This window comes from Lolium perenne, chromosome 7, assembly GCF_019359855.2.
Source record: "Lolium perenne isolate Kyuss_39 chromosome 7, Kyuss_2.0, whole genome shotgun sequence".
NCBI lineage: Eukaryota > Viridiplantae > Streptophyta > Magnoliopsida > Poales > Poaceae > Lolium > Lolium perenne.
The window spans coordinates 282203125-282219925 of NC_067250.2; the positions used below are offsets into that span (position 1 = coordinate 282203125).

The window sequence follows — 16801 nt, forward strand, 5'->3', positions numbered from 1 at the left end:
ATATTTCATAAAGGAAATATGTAGTGATTACTAGAATAATCCATATAGACTTTAAGCATTGCTACGGAAGATCTAATCTTGTCGTAGTCAACTCTTTGAACTTTGTCGTAAACAACTTTTCAACAAGTTGAACTTCTTCAAGGATATTTCATCCAAGTCCATCAATTTTATAGATCCTTTTACTTTCAAAAAGTATTCATCTATCTTGGATTTCATGGCGAATAGCCATTTTAACGGAGTCCGGGCCCATCATAACTTCTTTGTTTGTAGTTGGTTTATCATTGTTCAAAATCAATCCTTTGTTCACAAATCACTTATTTGATCACAAAGTAAACCATACCTACAAGGTTCAATATGTACTTCGATCTCCATGGCTAAAACACTTTGTAGTCATGGGAGCTATGATCGTTGTGGCCGCTTAGAAACCAATTCCGATGCCGCGCTACTCGATCATTATGCTCAGATTCATAAACCTTATCTAATTATATTGTCCTCCCACTCAATAACTTCACTAGAAACAATTTCTCAGAAATTAGAAATATTGACAAACACTTTTGTCTTTGTCTCATGGGAAGAATTCCCAATTAAAACTCTGGGATAACCAACAAAGACATTCATCCGATTTTGGTTGAAAACTCTTAGACCAAAATTTAAAGAAAGGACTATTAAGGTTTATACCTATGCCATAACTCGTATGGTGTCATTTCAACGGATCATGATGATGCTCTATGCGATGTAAAAGCGGTAGTCACTAAAGCATAATCCACAAAAATATAATGGCATCAATATTTTATCTCATCATTGATCCAACAAAGTTTGGATATATCTCTTGGATACTTCATCATCACTATGATACTCCAAGAAACATAAGTTGTAGAACAATTTCATAACTCTCTTAGATGTTTGCTAAAACTCGTAATTCAAATATTTTCACCATGATCCAATCATAGATATTTGACTTTTCTATTACGATGATTTCCACTTCATGCTGAAATTTATTTGAATCCTATTCAAATGTTTCAAACTTTTCCTTATTGAATATATCCACATATATACTCAATTCATTGTTTGAAGGTTTTCATGAAATAGAAGAATCTCCCGCACACAACTATGCCTAGTGAACCATATACATCATTATGTATTTTTCCACTAAGTTTGTTGCCCGTTCAACTCTTGGCCTATGAACGGTATTTTAATCATTCTCTTTAGAAAAGATTTGCAAGCGTCAAATGATTCAAAAATCAAGTGACTCCAAAATCCATTTGCATGGAGTTCCTTCATGCGTTTCTTTCTAACATGACCCAAATGGCGGTTCCACAAATAAGTGGAATTCAAATCATTTGCCTTATGGCATTTTAGCGTCAGTTTTATGTATGTGTGTTTCACCATTAAGATTTATAATAACTTATCCATCGTACATGGAGTAATGTCATAATTTGAACAACTCATTGTTTTTCTTTTGACCAGAGCAAAATAACAATTATTAAGTTCTTTATTATAAATTCTAAGGGCTAGATAGAATGCCAACGACGAACACAATAACACTTTATTTTGTTTCAGACGTGCATTCCTATCATATTCCTTGTCAGTCACTTAGGCCATTGTATTCTTGTATTGCGTTGTTTTGTATGACACTTCATACCAACTAATATGGTACTAATACCCAAGAATTTCATAGTGTGACTTAACTAGGAATACAACCATAACATGTATATCATTTATATACACCGAGCTAGACTTTCTAGTCTTTTCTTTTCTTTTTGCCAAAATATCTTTTGCGCTTTCTCTTTTAGCTTTCCTCATTATTCAGAAAATACTTCAACATCATTAACTTCTAGGTTTGTTGGTCAAATACCAATAACCTTGAGGTTCTTACTTTGAAGTTGATCATCATATGATAAGTGTTCCGGATTTCACTATTAGTAACCTTGTAATATGATGAACAATTTCACTCATAATTTTATCCATTGTATCATGATGACTTTACGAGACCATGTCTGTACATGCTAGGCTCATAAAGTTTTAACCTTGGTATTCGCATGTGCAAATCTGGCTTGCACCCGTTGTATGCACACGTAGAATCTATCACACCCGATCATCACGTGATGCTTCGATACGACGAGTCTTAGCAACGGTGCATACTAAGGATGATAACTTCATGGATATACGAATATCATTAGTGCCCCAATAGTTGGAGGATTGTGACGCCTGGCGTCTTCAACCTTCATACATTCCCATAAAACTTATGAGTTTATGTAGTCTCACCATATAATATTCTATCATCTTGCAATAAGGTCTTAGATATCTCATATATCTCATACCTTGATTATTTCTGAAAACTAAATTTTCAGCTCCTTACTTTTCAAACAAATTTGAACTTCAAGTTTGACGGAGACAAGATAACTTTAGGTACTATTTGAAACCATAGCTTATTGAATCAACAAAATGAGGTTTACTAAAAGTTTGCAATAGGACTTAATCAATTCTTGATTCTTTAACAATACGGTACCAATCCGTAAAGTTTCTTATCAGATTTTAACAGTATTTCTATCTCAATTACAAGACTAGCGCATAGTAGTAAACGGATGCCAATACTACAAAATTAATTCAAAATACTACTCAGACTATGTTTATGATAATTAGTTCATGTTTTAATCTAATTACTAATGAACTCCCACTTAATACAACATCCCTCATAGTTGTTAAGTGGTACACGATCCAAATCCACTACACCAAAACCGATCATCACGTGAGATGATGTAGCTTCAATGGTGAACATCAACATGTTGATCATATCATCCATATGACTCGTGTTCAACCTTTCGGTTTCCGTTGTCCCGAGGCCATGTCTGTACATGCTAGGCTCGTCAAGCAAACCCAAGTATTCCGCGTGTGCAACATGGCTTACACCCGTTGTATGTGAACGTTGAATCTATCACATCCGATCATCACGAGATGCTTCGAAACGACGAACTGTTACAACGGTGCATACGAGGGGAGAACACTTTATTATCTTGATATTAATGTGAGGGATCATCTTATAATGCTACCGTCGCGATCTAAGCAAAATAAGATGCATAAAAGGATTAACATCACATGCAGTTCATATGTGATATGATATGGCCCTTTTGTCTTTGCGCCTTTGATCTTCATCTCCAAAGCACGGACATGATCTCCATCATCTTCGGGCATGATCTCCATCATCGTCGGCGTAGCGTCAAGGTTCATGGCGCCGTCTTCATGGTTGTTCACCTCATGTAGCAACTATTACAACTACTTTGAAATACTACTCAACATGAAATTTAAAGACAACCATAAGGCTCCTGCCGGTTGCCACAATACAATAATGATCATCTCATACATATTCATCATCACATTATGGCCATATCACATCACCAAACCCCTGCAAAAACAAGTTAGACGTCTCTAATTTGGTTTGCATATTTTACGTGGTTTAGGGTTTTCGAGTAAGATCTAATCTACCTACGAACATGAACCACAACGGTGATACTAGTGTTGTCAATAGAAGAGTAAATTGAATCTTCACTATAGTAGGAGAGACAGACACCCGCAAAGCCTCTTATGCAATACAAGTTGCATGTTGAACGAGGAACAAGTCTCATGAACGCGGTCATGTAAAGTTAGTCCGAGCCGCTTCATCCCACTATACCGCAAAGATGCAAAGTACTCAAACTAAAGATAACAAGAGCATCAACGCCCACAAAACCATTGTGTTCTACTCGTGCAACCATCTATGCATAGACACGGCTCTGATACCACTGTAGGATAACGTAGCATAGAAAACAAAAAATTTCCTACCGCGAACACGCAATCCAAGCCAAGATGCAATCTAGAAGACGGTAGCAACGAGGGGGTATCGAGTCTCACCCTTGAAGAGATTCCAAAGCCTACAAGAGGAGGCTCTTGTTGCTGCGGTAGACGATCACTTGCCGCTTGCAAAAGCGCGTAGAAGATCTTGATCACGATCGGTTCCGGCGCCACGAACGGGCAGCACCTCCGTACTCGGTCACACGTTCGGTTGTTGATGAAGACGACGTCCACCTCCCCGTTCCAGCGGGCAGCGGAAGTAGTAGCTCCTCTTGAATCCGACAGCACGACGGCGTGGTGTCGGTGGCGGTGTAGAAGTCCGGCGGAGCTTCGCTAAGCAAACCGGACAATATGAAGTGGAGGAGCAAAGCTAGGGTTTGGGAGGGGGTGGCCGGCCACTCAAGGGGGGGCGGCCAAGCTATGGTCTTGGGGTGGCCGGCCCCCTCCCTTGGCCCCTCATTATATAGGTGGATCCCAAGTGTTGGTGTCCAAGTCTTCGAATAAGACCCGAAACCAAAACCTTCCATAGGAGGGGGCAAACCTAGCCCAACTAGGACTCCCACCCAAAGGTGGGATTCCCACCTCCCATGGGGGGGTGGCCGGCCCCCTATGGTGGAGTCCACTTGGGACTCCACCCCCACTAGGGCTGGCCGGCCATGGAGGTGGAGTCCCTTGTGGACTCCACCTTCCTTGGTGGTTTCTTCCGGACTTTTCTAGAACCTTCTAGAACCTTCCATAGAACCTTCCGCGACATTTTATTTCACATAAAATGACATCCTATATATGAATCTTATTCTCAGGACCATTCCGGAACTCCTCGTGATATCCGGATCTCATCCGGACTCAGAACAAATATTCGAACTCCATTCCATAATTCAAGTGCTACCATTTCAACATCCAACTTTAAGTGTGTCACCCTACGGTTCGAGAACTATGCGGACATGGTTGAGTACTTACTCCGACCAATAACCAATAGCGGGATCTGGAGATCCATAATGGCTCCCACATATTCAACGATGACTTTAGTGATCGAATGAACCATACACATATATTACCAATTCCCTTTGTCTCGCGATATTTTACTTGTCCGAGGTTTGATCTTCGGTATCACTCTATACCTTGTTCAACCTCGTCTCCTGACAAGTACTCTTTACTCGTACCGTGGTATGTGGTCTCTTATGAACTCATTCATATGCTTGCAAGACATTAGACGACATTCCACCGAGAGGGCCCAGAGTATATCTATCCGTCATCGGGATGGACAAATCCCACTGTTGATCCATATGCCTCAACTCATACTTTCCGGATACTTAATCCCACCTTTATAGCCACCCATTTACGCAGTGGTGTTTGGTGTAATCAAAGTACCTTTCCGGTATAAGTGATTTACATGATCTCATGGTCATAAGGACTAGGTAACTATGTATCGAAAGCTTATAGCAAATAACTTAATGACGAGATCTTATGCTACGCTTAATTGGGTGTGTCCATTACATCATTCACACAATGACATAACCTTGTTATTAATAACATCCAATGTTCATGATTATGAAACTAATCATCCATTAATCAACAAGCTAGTTTAAGAGGCATACTAGGGACTTCTTGTTTGTCTACATATCACACATGTACTAATGTTTCGGTTAATACAATTCTAGCATGATATATAAACATTTATCATAAACATAAAGATATAAATAATAACCACTTTATTATTGCCTCTAGGGCATATCTCCTTCATGATGTTGCCGACACACCTGTCTCTCTCTCGCAGGAGTCCGACGAACAGGTGGTTGCTAAGTCAGGAGTGTTGACACATGTGCATGCATCCTCTCCACCGCAGTTGGAGCCTTGCCAGTCGCCGCATCCTGTTGTGTTGGCTGACTCTAAGTGCGGGGACATAGACGAGTTCATGGCTCCGATGTTGCAAGTCACGGAAGAGCTACATGAGTTGCGTGGAGATTCTCCCGGGGCGTTTCCGTCGGCGTTGTGCTCTTTTGAGACCATGGAGGTGGCCACAACACCCTCTCCACCGCAGTCGGAGCCTTGCCAGTCCCTCGCCTCTTTGGATCATGGAGCAGTGCTGGTTCCTAGCTCAGATGCTCTTTTTGCAAAGGAGCTTTGTGGTTTGCTCGCTTGTTTGGAGGCGGCTAGCCCTGGATATGGCAGGGAAATTGCCTGCGTCTTGGCAGGTAAAGCCTCAGAGGACATGATGAAGAAGGTGGAGAAGTCTCTTAAGAGGGTATATATCATAAGGATAAGGAAGAGAGCCATAACAAGAGAAGTTTAAGAAACTGTTTAGGTGATGGACTCATTTTGGGTTGTCATATTCTTTTAGTGGGTCTTTTTTGCGATGTTGTGCTTTTTGGTTGTCGGTTCTAGTTGGTTTAGTGGCTGTTTTATTTTGGTGTTGTTCTCTTGTGGGTATGCTCTTGGTGTGAGCTTGGCCCTGTTGTTGTAGGTTTTCGCTCGGTTTTCTCCTAAAAACTGAGCACCTTCTTCTTAATTAATAGATGAAGCAAAGCTTTTGCTTCCGTTTCAAAAAAAAGTACGTAGCTGCTTTCGTACCGACCCAAAATCCTCTCTACTCCAAGACTAGAGAGCTTGTTGCAGCCTAGCGAGTGCCTCATTTACTCCTGCTAGACCCGATAGGCTAGGCTGCCAGCCTGTCTCGATGACCAGAGCATAACGCTCATGTTTCGACCACCTATTTTCATATCTGAAAACGATCATCTCCCAAACCCCGGTCCATCCGGACTTTGATGTTATTATGCCAGTGTTGCCGATTATCCCATGTGTAGGGTAGGCCTGAAAAGCCTAGATCCGTCATTCTACAATAGTCCACCGCATCTCTGAATCCTTCCATCTTCCATTCTTCACGGTCATTACCACCGAATTGCTCAGTGGCATAAATCACCTCGCTAAAATCCCCAGCACAAAAGCCATGGGCTATCATACTCCCGCCACAAATACCTCATAAGTTCCCAGCTTCTTCTCCTTTTAGACCTTACTGGATGTCCATAGAACCCAGTGAATCTCCATTATTTTTCTCCTGTCAAGTCGTTTTTGATCATCACATCGATATGTGAATTGCTAAACGGATTTGACACTGACCAGTGATTCATTGTTCCATTACATGACTAGCCCACCACTTCTCCCATCACACTTCACACCAAAAGCATTGTCATAGCCCAAATTATATCTCAGATTTTGTGCTTTTATATCCGAAAGCTTGGTTTCTGAAAGGAACACTACAGTCGGGCGATGAAGCTTCAGGAGGCTGCAAATCTCGTTAACTGTCTCAACCCGCCCACAGCGCCAACAATTGAGACTTAACAGATTCATCGAAATAGACGACGCTCCAGGGAGCCCTTCACAACTGTACGCAAATCAACCCCAAGCAATCCTCTCAAAACTACTCCACCGAACCTCAGATCTTCTGCCAGAGCGGAGAATGGCACACAGTCCAAGCCAAACCGATCACACCAGCGTACTCCAGAAACAATGAACAACTTCGCCCAGATCGGAACGAAAACTCGAAGACTCGCCGCCGGATGGAGTCCCGGGGAGGACAGAAACCCTCGACGGGGACAAACCACGGCGATACCTAGTTATGTGCCAGAGGTATGCAGCCGCCAGATGCGGCGGCGCCATACGCGACCTAGGTCGCCCTGAAAATCGCCATCGCGAGAGAAAACGCTTCACAACACATGCGTACCATCTGAGACACATCATCATAGAGACGTACATATGACATATGTTCTCTGCTTCTCTACCAGTATGCTTCGTCCCAGCTTAAGTACGATCCAACATTTTCTTATAAATTTTCATTTGGTTTTTAAAGTTAATTATTATTGCCGGGTGCAGTTGTTTTTTTTTCCTTTTTTCCCCTTCATATTTATGTGTTTGGCTAGCTTATTTCCTCTTGGAACATTCGGGAACAAAATTTGAGCAACGTAACAACCCAGCAAGAGGCGGTTCGGTCGTGTGAACACACGCAACCAACCCCAACTTGGCAAGAGGCCGTTCGGCCGTTGCCATTTAAAAATAAAAAAAAGAAGTCGGGACCAAAATAAAAAAAGACTCGGTCGTTCCCAGTTCAGGCGAACCTTGCTGCTGGCGCTGCGTATATAATCGATTTTACTTCCAGAAACTCCGAAGACAAATCCTCCTGCTCCATTCTGATTCCCCAATCCCCATCGATTTCCCCCCCAAACCCCTCCATAAACCCTAGCTCGCCGTCGCCGACCTTAATGCCGCCGCGCCAGGACGCCAGCGGTGGCGGCGGCGGAGCGTCCACCGCTGCTTGCCCGCCGAATCCCGCTGCGCCGCAGGCCGCCCCGCCGCAGCCCACCAATGGCAAGGGGAGGATGGCGGGCGACGACCTGGTGAGCAACGTCGACCTCGCCGCTCCTCCTCCGCCCCCTTGTCGGTCCCCGCTCGTGTCTATCTGACGCTTGTGTGGTTCCGTGGTTCGCTTCTCGTGCGCCCGTCGCAGCCGGAGAAGGACCTCGAGCTCAAGCAGCGCCTCGAGCAGTGCGTGCTGCTGGCGCAGGACGCCGACCCCGCCGCCCAGAAACGCGCAATCATCACATTGAGGTACCAGTGTAATGCCGCTTCTCAACTTCATATGTCTGTCGATTCCGTTTTGGATTGGTGTGTGCATATCCCGATTAGCCGTCATGCGCGTCGACCGTCTGGTTACCGTTAAGCACGTTTGGTTCCCCGGCCCCGTGTAAACGATTACCAGCCCAGCACAAAGCCGATTCCGCCCACGAACACCGGAAAAAAGCGTTACACAGCGATTGATTTATCCCTGAACCGACCCGATCAATTCGTGGATCTCCTCGCTGAGTAGCGGAGGCTCCCCGACCTTTCGCCTGTACGGCTTCTGCTCACAAGAGGCAGCGGCCGCCGCGGAGGCGCAAATTCCCTTTGCCCTCCACTTCTATTCGCCCCCTTCGTATATTTTAACTTCTTGTTTATCTCTCGGTTTATAAGCTGATTGGTTCTAGATTGGGTGAGCGTGGTCTTGATGTTCCTGAGTTATTGCTGGTTACTCTCATCCACGCAAAAGAATATGATTAAGGAGCACAACCGAACCATGTACTGTAACTGGATGCTGTTTTTGGATGGTGACCAAACAAAACAGGGAATGGCCCCTAATACCACCGCAGTATCTTTACAATGCACTTTCCATAATGTTGAGATCACTGTTGAATTTTACTGTTAGATTTCCGGATCACATTATGGTTGGGATATTTTACTTGGTTGGCTCATTTGGAATGTTGCAGCTATTGACTTCAGTGGTTTTTATTCTTCAGTTAGCTGCGTTTCTTACTTACGCCAACTGTCTTCTTCGTTCATATTTAACTGTGAGTGATGCTTGGCATGGCAGGAGAGAAATTCGTAAAGCGTCAAGTTCAGTCCAAGATATCTTGAAACCGCTCAAGTTCCTCTGCCCCCACTACGGAACACTCAAGAGTTATTTTGAGACAATGCCTGAATCTGTTTTGAAGGTGCGATGGATCACTGAAAGTTGAGCAACCTTAAATACTGCTTGGTGCTCATGTCAGATTCCGTGCTTATTCTGCAGACAGCTATGGCTGGTGTTCTCTCCGTATTGGCTTTGACGACATCTTCCCAAGCAAAAAGGGTATGCAGAAATACCAAAAGGCTGTGCAATCATTTGTCAATTTTGTTGTGTTAGTATCTCTGTTTCCTTAGTTAACTATCATGTAAAATTCTGAGCAAGATATACTCTACCAATTGCTTACTTTTCTGGTTGAAGATGGCTAAGACTTTTCTTCCAGTACTCCTTAATAAGGATCTTGCTAAGCTATGAATATTCATTTTGTTGTGTTAGTATGTCTGTTGAGCATAAACAGACTAGATGACCTAAGAAGACTAGATGACACAAAATTTATTTCCTTCTTGTTTCAGGAAAGCCTCAAGTACTGTATGATGGCCTCTTTACGTGATATACCTTCTTGGGGTCAAGTATATGTGAGGTAAACACTGTCCAGCGCCTCCCTGACTTAAATTCTGACTTCACTTTTCTTGATATTACTTATAACTAGCTCAATATTATCAGTATTTACTGTTTGTCTTCCTATAACTTTTCTTTGTCTGCCAGAAATTTGGCTTGCGAAATTGTAGAAGAAATGCAAAAGGTTAGATCCTCATCCTCTTGCACGATTTATGTTCTTCGTTGTACTCCCTCCAATCCAAATTACTTGATGCTAAAATGAATGTATTTACAACTAAAATGTGTCTAGATACATCTATATTAGCATCAAATAATATGAATCGGAGGAGTACCTTATTATGTGGTTGGTATCCAGTCTGTGCCTAGATTATGTTGATTGTAATCAAAAGTTTGTAAATCATTTTTTCTTGAACCTTTTGACCTTTATCATTAAGTATCTGTCTATCCTACCACTTGATGTACCATAATTTATCTAGTTCTCCGCTCGGCAAGACTTGTGAAGTTGTGGTTGCTGGTTTGCTATCTCTTCATGCATTTTATTTTGTTTTTTTGAGAGTACCCATTCGCGTACCATATTTCGTAGAATGCGAAATATTTTTTACAAGAACTAATACAATGCTGCGAACAGCAAGATCAGAAACTCCCTCCCTCCAACAAGCCTACGCTACTCTCTTGCACTGATTTTTCAACCTCCAACACCTGCAATGTTCCAGTGCTTCCTCTCATCTAAAATCCTGTTGGCCAACTCCATAGCCGTACATTGCCCTCTAATGTTGTTGAACGCATCTGAATTCTACTGCTTCCATAGTGACCAAACTGTGAGAACCACACAGGCATCAAAGCCCCTTCCGTCTTTGTGGTGAAAGCATGCTCTGGCTCGCAACCACCAAGCCTCCAGCTGATCATCCATGTTGGGTTGTAGGGACTGACGCCCAGCCTTGAGTAGACATTTGTACCACATCTCTCTAGCATAAGAGCACTGACTCAAGATGTGTTCTGCAGTATCCTCATCCTGAAGACAGACAGAACAGGCATGACTTTGAACTTTCAGTCCGGGCGCTCCCTTCGATCCGAAGTCCAGATTCTGTGTTGAGCCGCAAGCCACACAATTTTTTTAACATTTCGTACTTCCATATGAAATCTGAAAGAAGGAACCTCTCTGATACCTGACAAAGCATCGCATAGGTTGACCTTGCAGAGTAGATGCCAGAACCAGAGCATGGCCAGGAAAACTCATCCGACTGCATGCAGTTGATCAGCACCCAGAGTCTGACACATTGCATGCAACCCTCCTCAGATAGCTCACCTTACATGTCTCCTATCCATCTAATGCCATTGAGAGCATCATGCAATGTCCTGGCATTCCTGTTCCCAGTGCTGACAAGCTGCAGCACTTGTGGAGCAATTTCTTGTACTGAAAACCCATATATCCAGCGATCCTTCCAAACGATATGGTCTTCCCATTGCCCACCATTATTCTGAACAAACCTCAGCAGATTCATCATCCTTCATCATTGGCAAACCTTGCCACGGTCTGCTCTGATCCGTCCTTCTCAACCATTCATATCTCGTCTGCAAGGTGATGCCCTGGAGACACAGATTTTTCACTCCAAGCCCTCCAAAGCAAAAGGGGTTTAGGGTTTAGGGTGGCAAGCTTTTTCGAGAAAACGCAAAGGACCTTTGCGTTTCATTTCATTGAAAAGATAGAAGTTATTTACATCCTCCTAGGAGGCAGAGTATGGTAAGCTACTAGGCATTGTTCTCCATTGGCAGTATCTTTACCTGCCCAGAAGAAGGCTTGTCCTCCAATGCCCACACAGGCGCATCCTCTACTAGCAATCTGACCACTGTCTTTATAAGGACTAATCTGCCTAGCCGTGCTATTAGACCAGGTTAATGCATTTTATTTTGTTAAGAAAAAAAAGTTCTGCAAATATTTATTTTGCTATAGATGCTATTTTTTTATAAGTATTAGTTGTCTCATTTGGGCTGCGATAATGCAAACTTTATGCTTGGGTCTCCTATTTATAATGCTAATATTTTCTTGTTTGGCAGGAGGATGGTACTCCAACTCCCATTGAATCCATAATGGGACCAGTCCTAGAAGTGGTCAGATTCGATATGAAGGTTGTTTTACTATGAAATGTTAAACATTAATTCATAAACTAAGAAGCCAAATAGTGATTAACTGATTTATGGACTTAGAGTTTGATTGGTTCTATTATTGCAGAATAATGCTGAGCCTGAAGCTCTCGATATTTTGATGGAGGTAGGAATGTTTCTGTTTTTCTTATGGACTAGCTTGTACTTACTGAGATGCAGCTGAAACATTATATTTCTTGGTAATAGGTTGGTTATCTTGAGTTGCTGTCCGGCAAAAGAAGTGCACAGTTTTTTGCCACACTACTTGGTCTTGTTGGGATTACAAACTTCAAAAGGGCATGCATGTATTTAACTAGCTGTTCCAGGTATGTGCCGGAATCTTAGTTTACTCTCTTTTTCCTTCTCGTTCTTGTTTTGGCTTCCTTTTATTTCTGCTGGTTTCATATCTAGCCTACCGCAACTTGTTTGGGAAAAAAGGCTTTGATGATGTTGTTGTTGTTGTTGTAAAAATGTGAACTGGTCATATGTTGGGATGGAAACCGGCAGATACGTCGCACCAGACAGCATGGTCGCACTTTCAGCTGTGTTTTTTATGTATATGAAGTTTGAGCAGCATGCAAGTGCTTTACGGATCGGACTTCTGCTCGACGACAAAATGGTGGGTGAATTTACTATGCCTTTGATCTTTTAGGTCGAAAATTCAATGGCACTAACATCAGATTCATTGTTTTCTAGGATGGTGGTTCGTATGTGAAGAGTGTTTTTGCAGCTACTAATGATCTATCCCTGAAGCGGCAGTTTGCACACATGGTAGCACGTTATGTGAGTGCATGCAACAACAAAGTTACAATTTACGCCATAATCTTCTGATCCTACTTCTTTTAGTGGAGATAGTTTATATATATATAATTTCCACACTACAGATAGCATTAAGCGTTGAGCCAACTCTTTGATTTTATTTGACTTCTATCAACGGGCTCTTCTTTATTGAAGGGTTTGAGCATGGTGAGTGGTGACGAAATGAATGTAGATTACAATGAGAAGAATTCTCTGCAGAAAATAGTTAATAACACCATATTGACTGAGGGGTACCTCACCCTTGCACGGGACATTGAAGTCATGGAGCCAAAATCTCCAGAGGACATATATAAGGTGATTTTTGGTCTGCTATTCTCCTACTCAGTTTTATTAGCATTTTTGTTAGTTTGTTTAGGCACACTAGCTAAGATTCTTTGTTAAAACGTGCTAGGTTCATTTGATAAGCGGAGATGCTAAGAGACCTTACTTTGATTCGGCAAGACAGAACATGGCTGCTACATTTGTTAATGCATTTGTAAATGCTGGATTTTGCCAGGTTAGTTGTTCTGAAATTCCTACGGGTCTTAAGGTAAAGGAAATTAAGGAATGATGTTAACATTATTTCTTTTCCAGGACAAGCTCATGACTGGCCCATCAGATTCTTTTGAAAAGTTGGTACTCAAGAATGATGATTTAGGGAGAACTACTGCAGCAGCTAGTTTGGTACTGATACTTTGGTTCATTTCTGTTAAACACACTCTTTATGTTATTAGATGATTAATTTATAAGATAACAGTACAACACATCATTTTCAGGGAATGATACACATGTGGGATTCCGATTCTGGACTTGCACAGCTTAACAAGTACCTGAGAAAAGATGATAGTTATGTTGTTGCAGGAGCTTTATTAGGTATCGGAATTGCCTCCTGTGGTGTGAAGAATGATTCTGATACCGTATGTGCCACCCTACCCAACTCTATTCGTCCTCTTGCTCTTCTAACTATGGAAGTCTTTTGCTGTAATAATCTCTTCTGTTTCCAGACACTTGATCTTATTTCAAAGTATATCAGCACGGATGCATCAATTGTGCGAACAGGAGCAATTTTGGGTCTTGGTATATCTTATGCTGGATCCCGGAAAGACAAGGTCAAATCAGTACATTCTCCTATCACTTGCTTGAAATACTCTTATTGTTTATGTTGATATACTTTCTCAATTTCAGCTTAAAGCTCTTCTCTCACATATCTTGAGTGACTGCCGAACAAATTTGGAGGAGTTAGTGTTGTCTGCTGTCTCTTTGGGATTAGTGTTTGTTGGTTCTTGCAATGAAGAGATTGCAGAATCAGTCCTATCTGTCTTGAGAGGTTGTAGTAAAGAGGATCTTGCAGAGCCAATCACACGTTTGCTTCCTGTTGCCGTTGGCCTTCTGTATCTTGGAAAACAGGTAATTTGGTCATTCCTCTTTGCAAACTGCGCAGATCCTTGTACAATTGATGTTTTGGCTGGTTTTTTCTCTCCATTTTCGTGAAATAAATTTATCTGCTGATGTGATTTATATGGAAAGAGAAGTGAGTGCGAGCTCAGTGGCAAGGCTAGCAAGTGCGCAGCCAGCCCACCCGGGTTTGAATCCCCACCTAGCGGTAATTTCGCTTGGAGGGGCGGACTGAAAACCGGGTTATCATCCATAGCGTCAATCCGCTGGGAGAGTCTCATCCTACCTAACAACGTATAGCCAAGGGAGGGATCATTCCCCCGTTGGTCAATGTTTTTTGATTTATATGGAAATCCCTTTTATTTTGTGTGTGATTTCTTATGTGCTTTTCTAGTCTATTTGTTAAACCTGACAACATTAAATCAGGAGAGGGCGACGACCATTGTTGAGGTTTCCCTAACATTTGATGAAACTATCAAGAGCTACTGTGCCACTACTATCATGTCTTTGGCATTTGCTGGAACAGGCAATGTGAATATGGTAACTTCCCCTTGAAATATATATAATTTGTAGAGGTTGTATGACACCAAACAAAATCAACACATAGCTGTTTTTTATGAAACGATACCATTTAATTTTTCAGGTTCAGCATCTCCTTCGTATTTGCTCACATCAAGGTGGAGCTCACCGAGGGCCAGCAGTACTTGGAATTGCCCTTGTTGCCCTGGCTGAAGATTTAGAGGGTGAAATGACTGTAAGGTCCCTTGACCACCTTTTAAGCTATGGCGACCATACTATTAGAAGAGCGGTTCCTCTTGCTCTTGCGATTCTGAGCATATCCAATCCGAAGGTACGTGCACTAGGCTGAGAACATTCATGGTAGTTAGTTTTCATCTGTTGCATCATCCATTTCGGTCCAATATGTTTCTGTTTATCTATAGGTGAATGTTATCAACACGCTGAAAAGACTGAGTGAGGACACTGACATTTTTGTATCGATGGTTAGTAACATTGTCAGAAATAACATATTGATGCATCTTGAAGGTTCAGTTATATATTTAGTCAAATCGATACATGCAGGGTGCAATCATTTCACTGGGCTTGATAAGTGCTGGTACAAACAATGCCCGAGTAGCGCGGTTTCTGCGTGAACTTTCGAGTCAGCCAGATGATGATCATCTATTTTGTGTAAGTAAACATCTATAGCAAAAAAAATTATATCCTTGTTTTTTACCGTTAGTGAGATTTTGTGTGGTTACTTAAGTTTCAGTTAAGTTCATTTCATTTCATTTCAGGTGAGGATTGCACAGGGTCTTGTTCACCTTGGAAAGGGCTTGATTACTCTTGATCCATGCCACTCTGATGGCCTTCTTTTATCCCCGTGAGTTACGTGTCCCATCTAATTTCGTTTTGGTTTTACTAGGAAGCTTGTTTTAGAAGCTCTTGCTCTTGGACTTTTCAGAGTGGCACTAGGTGGTCTTGTAGTTGTTTTGCACACGTGCCTCAACTTGCAGGCTACCATTCTTGGAGAGTATCCCTATATGATGTACATCTTGGCAGTTGCTATGCAGGTCCGTAACTCTTTGTATTGACCCAGCGGTAGAGTTTAAAAAATCACGTTAACTCATGATTTCAAATGTATGCTTTTCTGTTGGGAACAGCCCCGAATGTTACTGACGGTGGATGAGGATTTGAAGCCTCTCCTTGTACCTGTTCGTGTGGGCCAGGCAGTTGATGTGGCTGGTCAGGTAGGACAACCAAGAATCATCACCGGCTTCCGAACACACAACACCCCTATGGTGCTCGCTGCAGGAGAGCGAGCTGAGCTGGCAACAGAAAAGTAATTGATTTCATACTTTTATTTTACTGTAAGAAATGACTTCACACTTTGTTAGTTGATTCTTGCTCGAGCTTTATTGCTGTTTCTTCCTGTAGGTACATACCACTGGCGCCAGTTTTGGAGGGCTTTGTGATCTTGAGAAAGAACCCGGAGTATTCTGAAGACTGACATATGGTGGGAGGGATGGAGCTCTTGGGCAGCATCTCATTGTCAGGAGCAAGGGGCAGTCCAGGTGAAGGGGGGCCGGAATTTTTCCAAGCTGTAACAAGTATAGGACGTACAGAAACAGTGGTTGCAATTTTGTGCTTCCCAGAACAATGTGCAGAAACTGTCCATATTAACATCTGTTTGGGATGCATGATATAGATATACTTGGTTTTCAATTTGTCCGATGTTGTTTTTTCATCAAAGGAAAGAATGAAAGCTGTCGTTTGTCTCTTGTAAAAAAACAGGCTCGCTGTGCCATTGAAGGAAAGCTGGCCGTGCAACAAGGCGTGAGCTCAAGTTTCTCCAGGAGGTCTGGGCAGTTAAAGATGCAGAACTTTCTTCATGTATACCTTATGATTAATGAATTGGATATCATCAATGAATTCCATGTGCTGCAAAAGATATCTCTTCCTTCTCAGATCTGAAGCTGTTAAAATTGTGAAGCCAATCTTCTGTTGTCCATTTTTTTTAGTGTATAGTCGTTATGTTATACATCTGAATGCAGAGAGTTTTAGTGTATAGTCGTTATCTTATACATCTGAATGGAGCGAGTTTTAGTGTCTTCGCCTGAATTGTGCGTTGGTATCCTTTTATGTAGTTCC

The 16801-nt window shown here is 42.2% G+C and overlaps 1 protein-coding gene across 1 annotated transcript; it reads left to right on the forward strand.

The window, feature by feature from the left end:
• Nucleotides 1–7937: 7937 nt before the first annotated feature.
• LOC127312497 (26S proteasome non-ATPase regulatory subunit 2 homolog A) lies at nt 7938–16381 on the forward strand. The gene is made up of 25 exons (XM_051343016.2): nt 7938–8216; nt 8327–8427; nt 9227–9347; nt 9425–9484; nt 9772–9839; nt 9965–10001; nt 11873–11944; nt 12048–12086; nt 12167–12285; nt 12467–12578; nt 12656–12742; nt 12914–13072; nt 13170–13274; nt 13352–13441; nt 13534–13674; nt 13762–13866; nt 13943–14164; nt 14579–14692; nt 14796–15002; nt 15094–15153; nt 15233–15340; nt 15448–15533; nt 15615–15723; nt 15814–15992; nt 16088–16381. Exons 1-25 carry the CDS (start codon nt 8082–8084, stop codon nt 16158–16160), a joined length of 2709 nt encoding a protein of 902 aa, XP_051198976.1. The 5' UTR covers nt 7938–8081; the 3' UTR covers nt 16161–16381.
• Nucleotides 16382–16801: the final 420 nt, after the last annotated feature.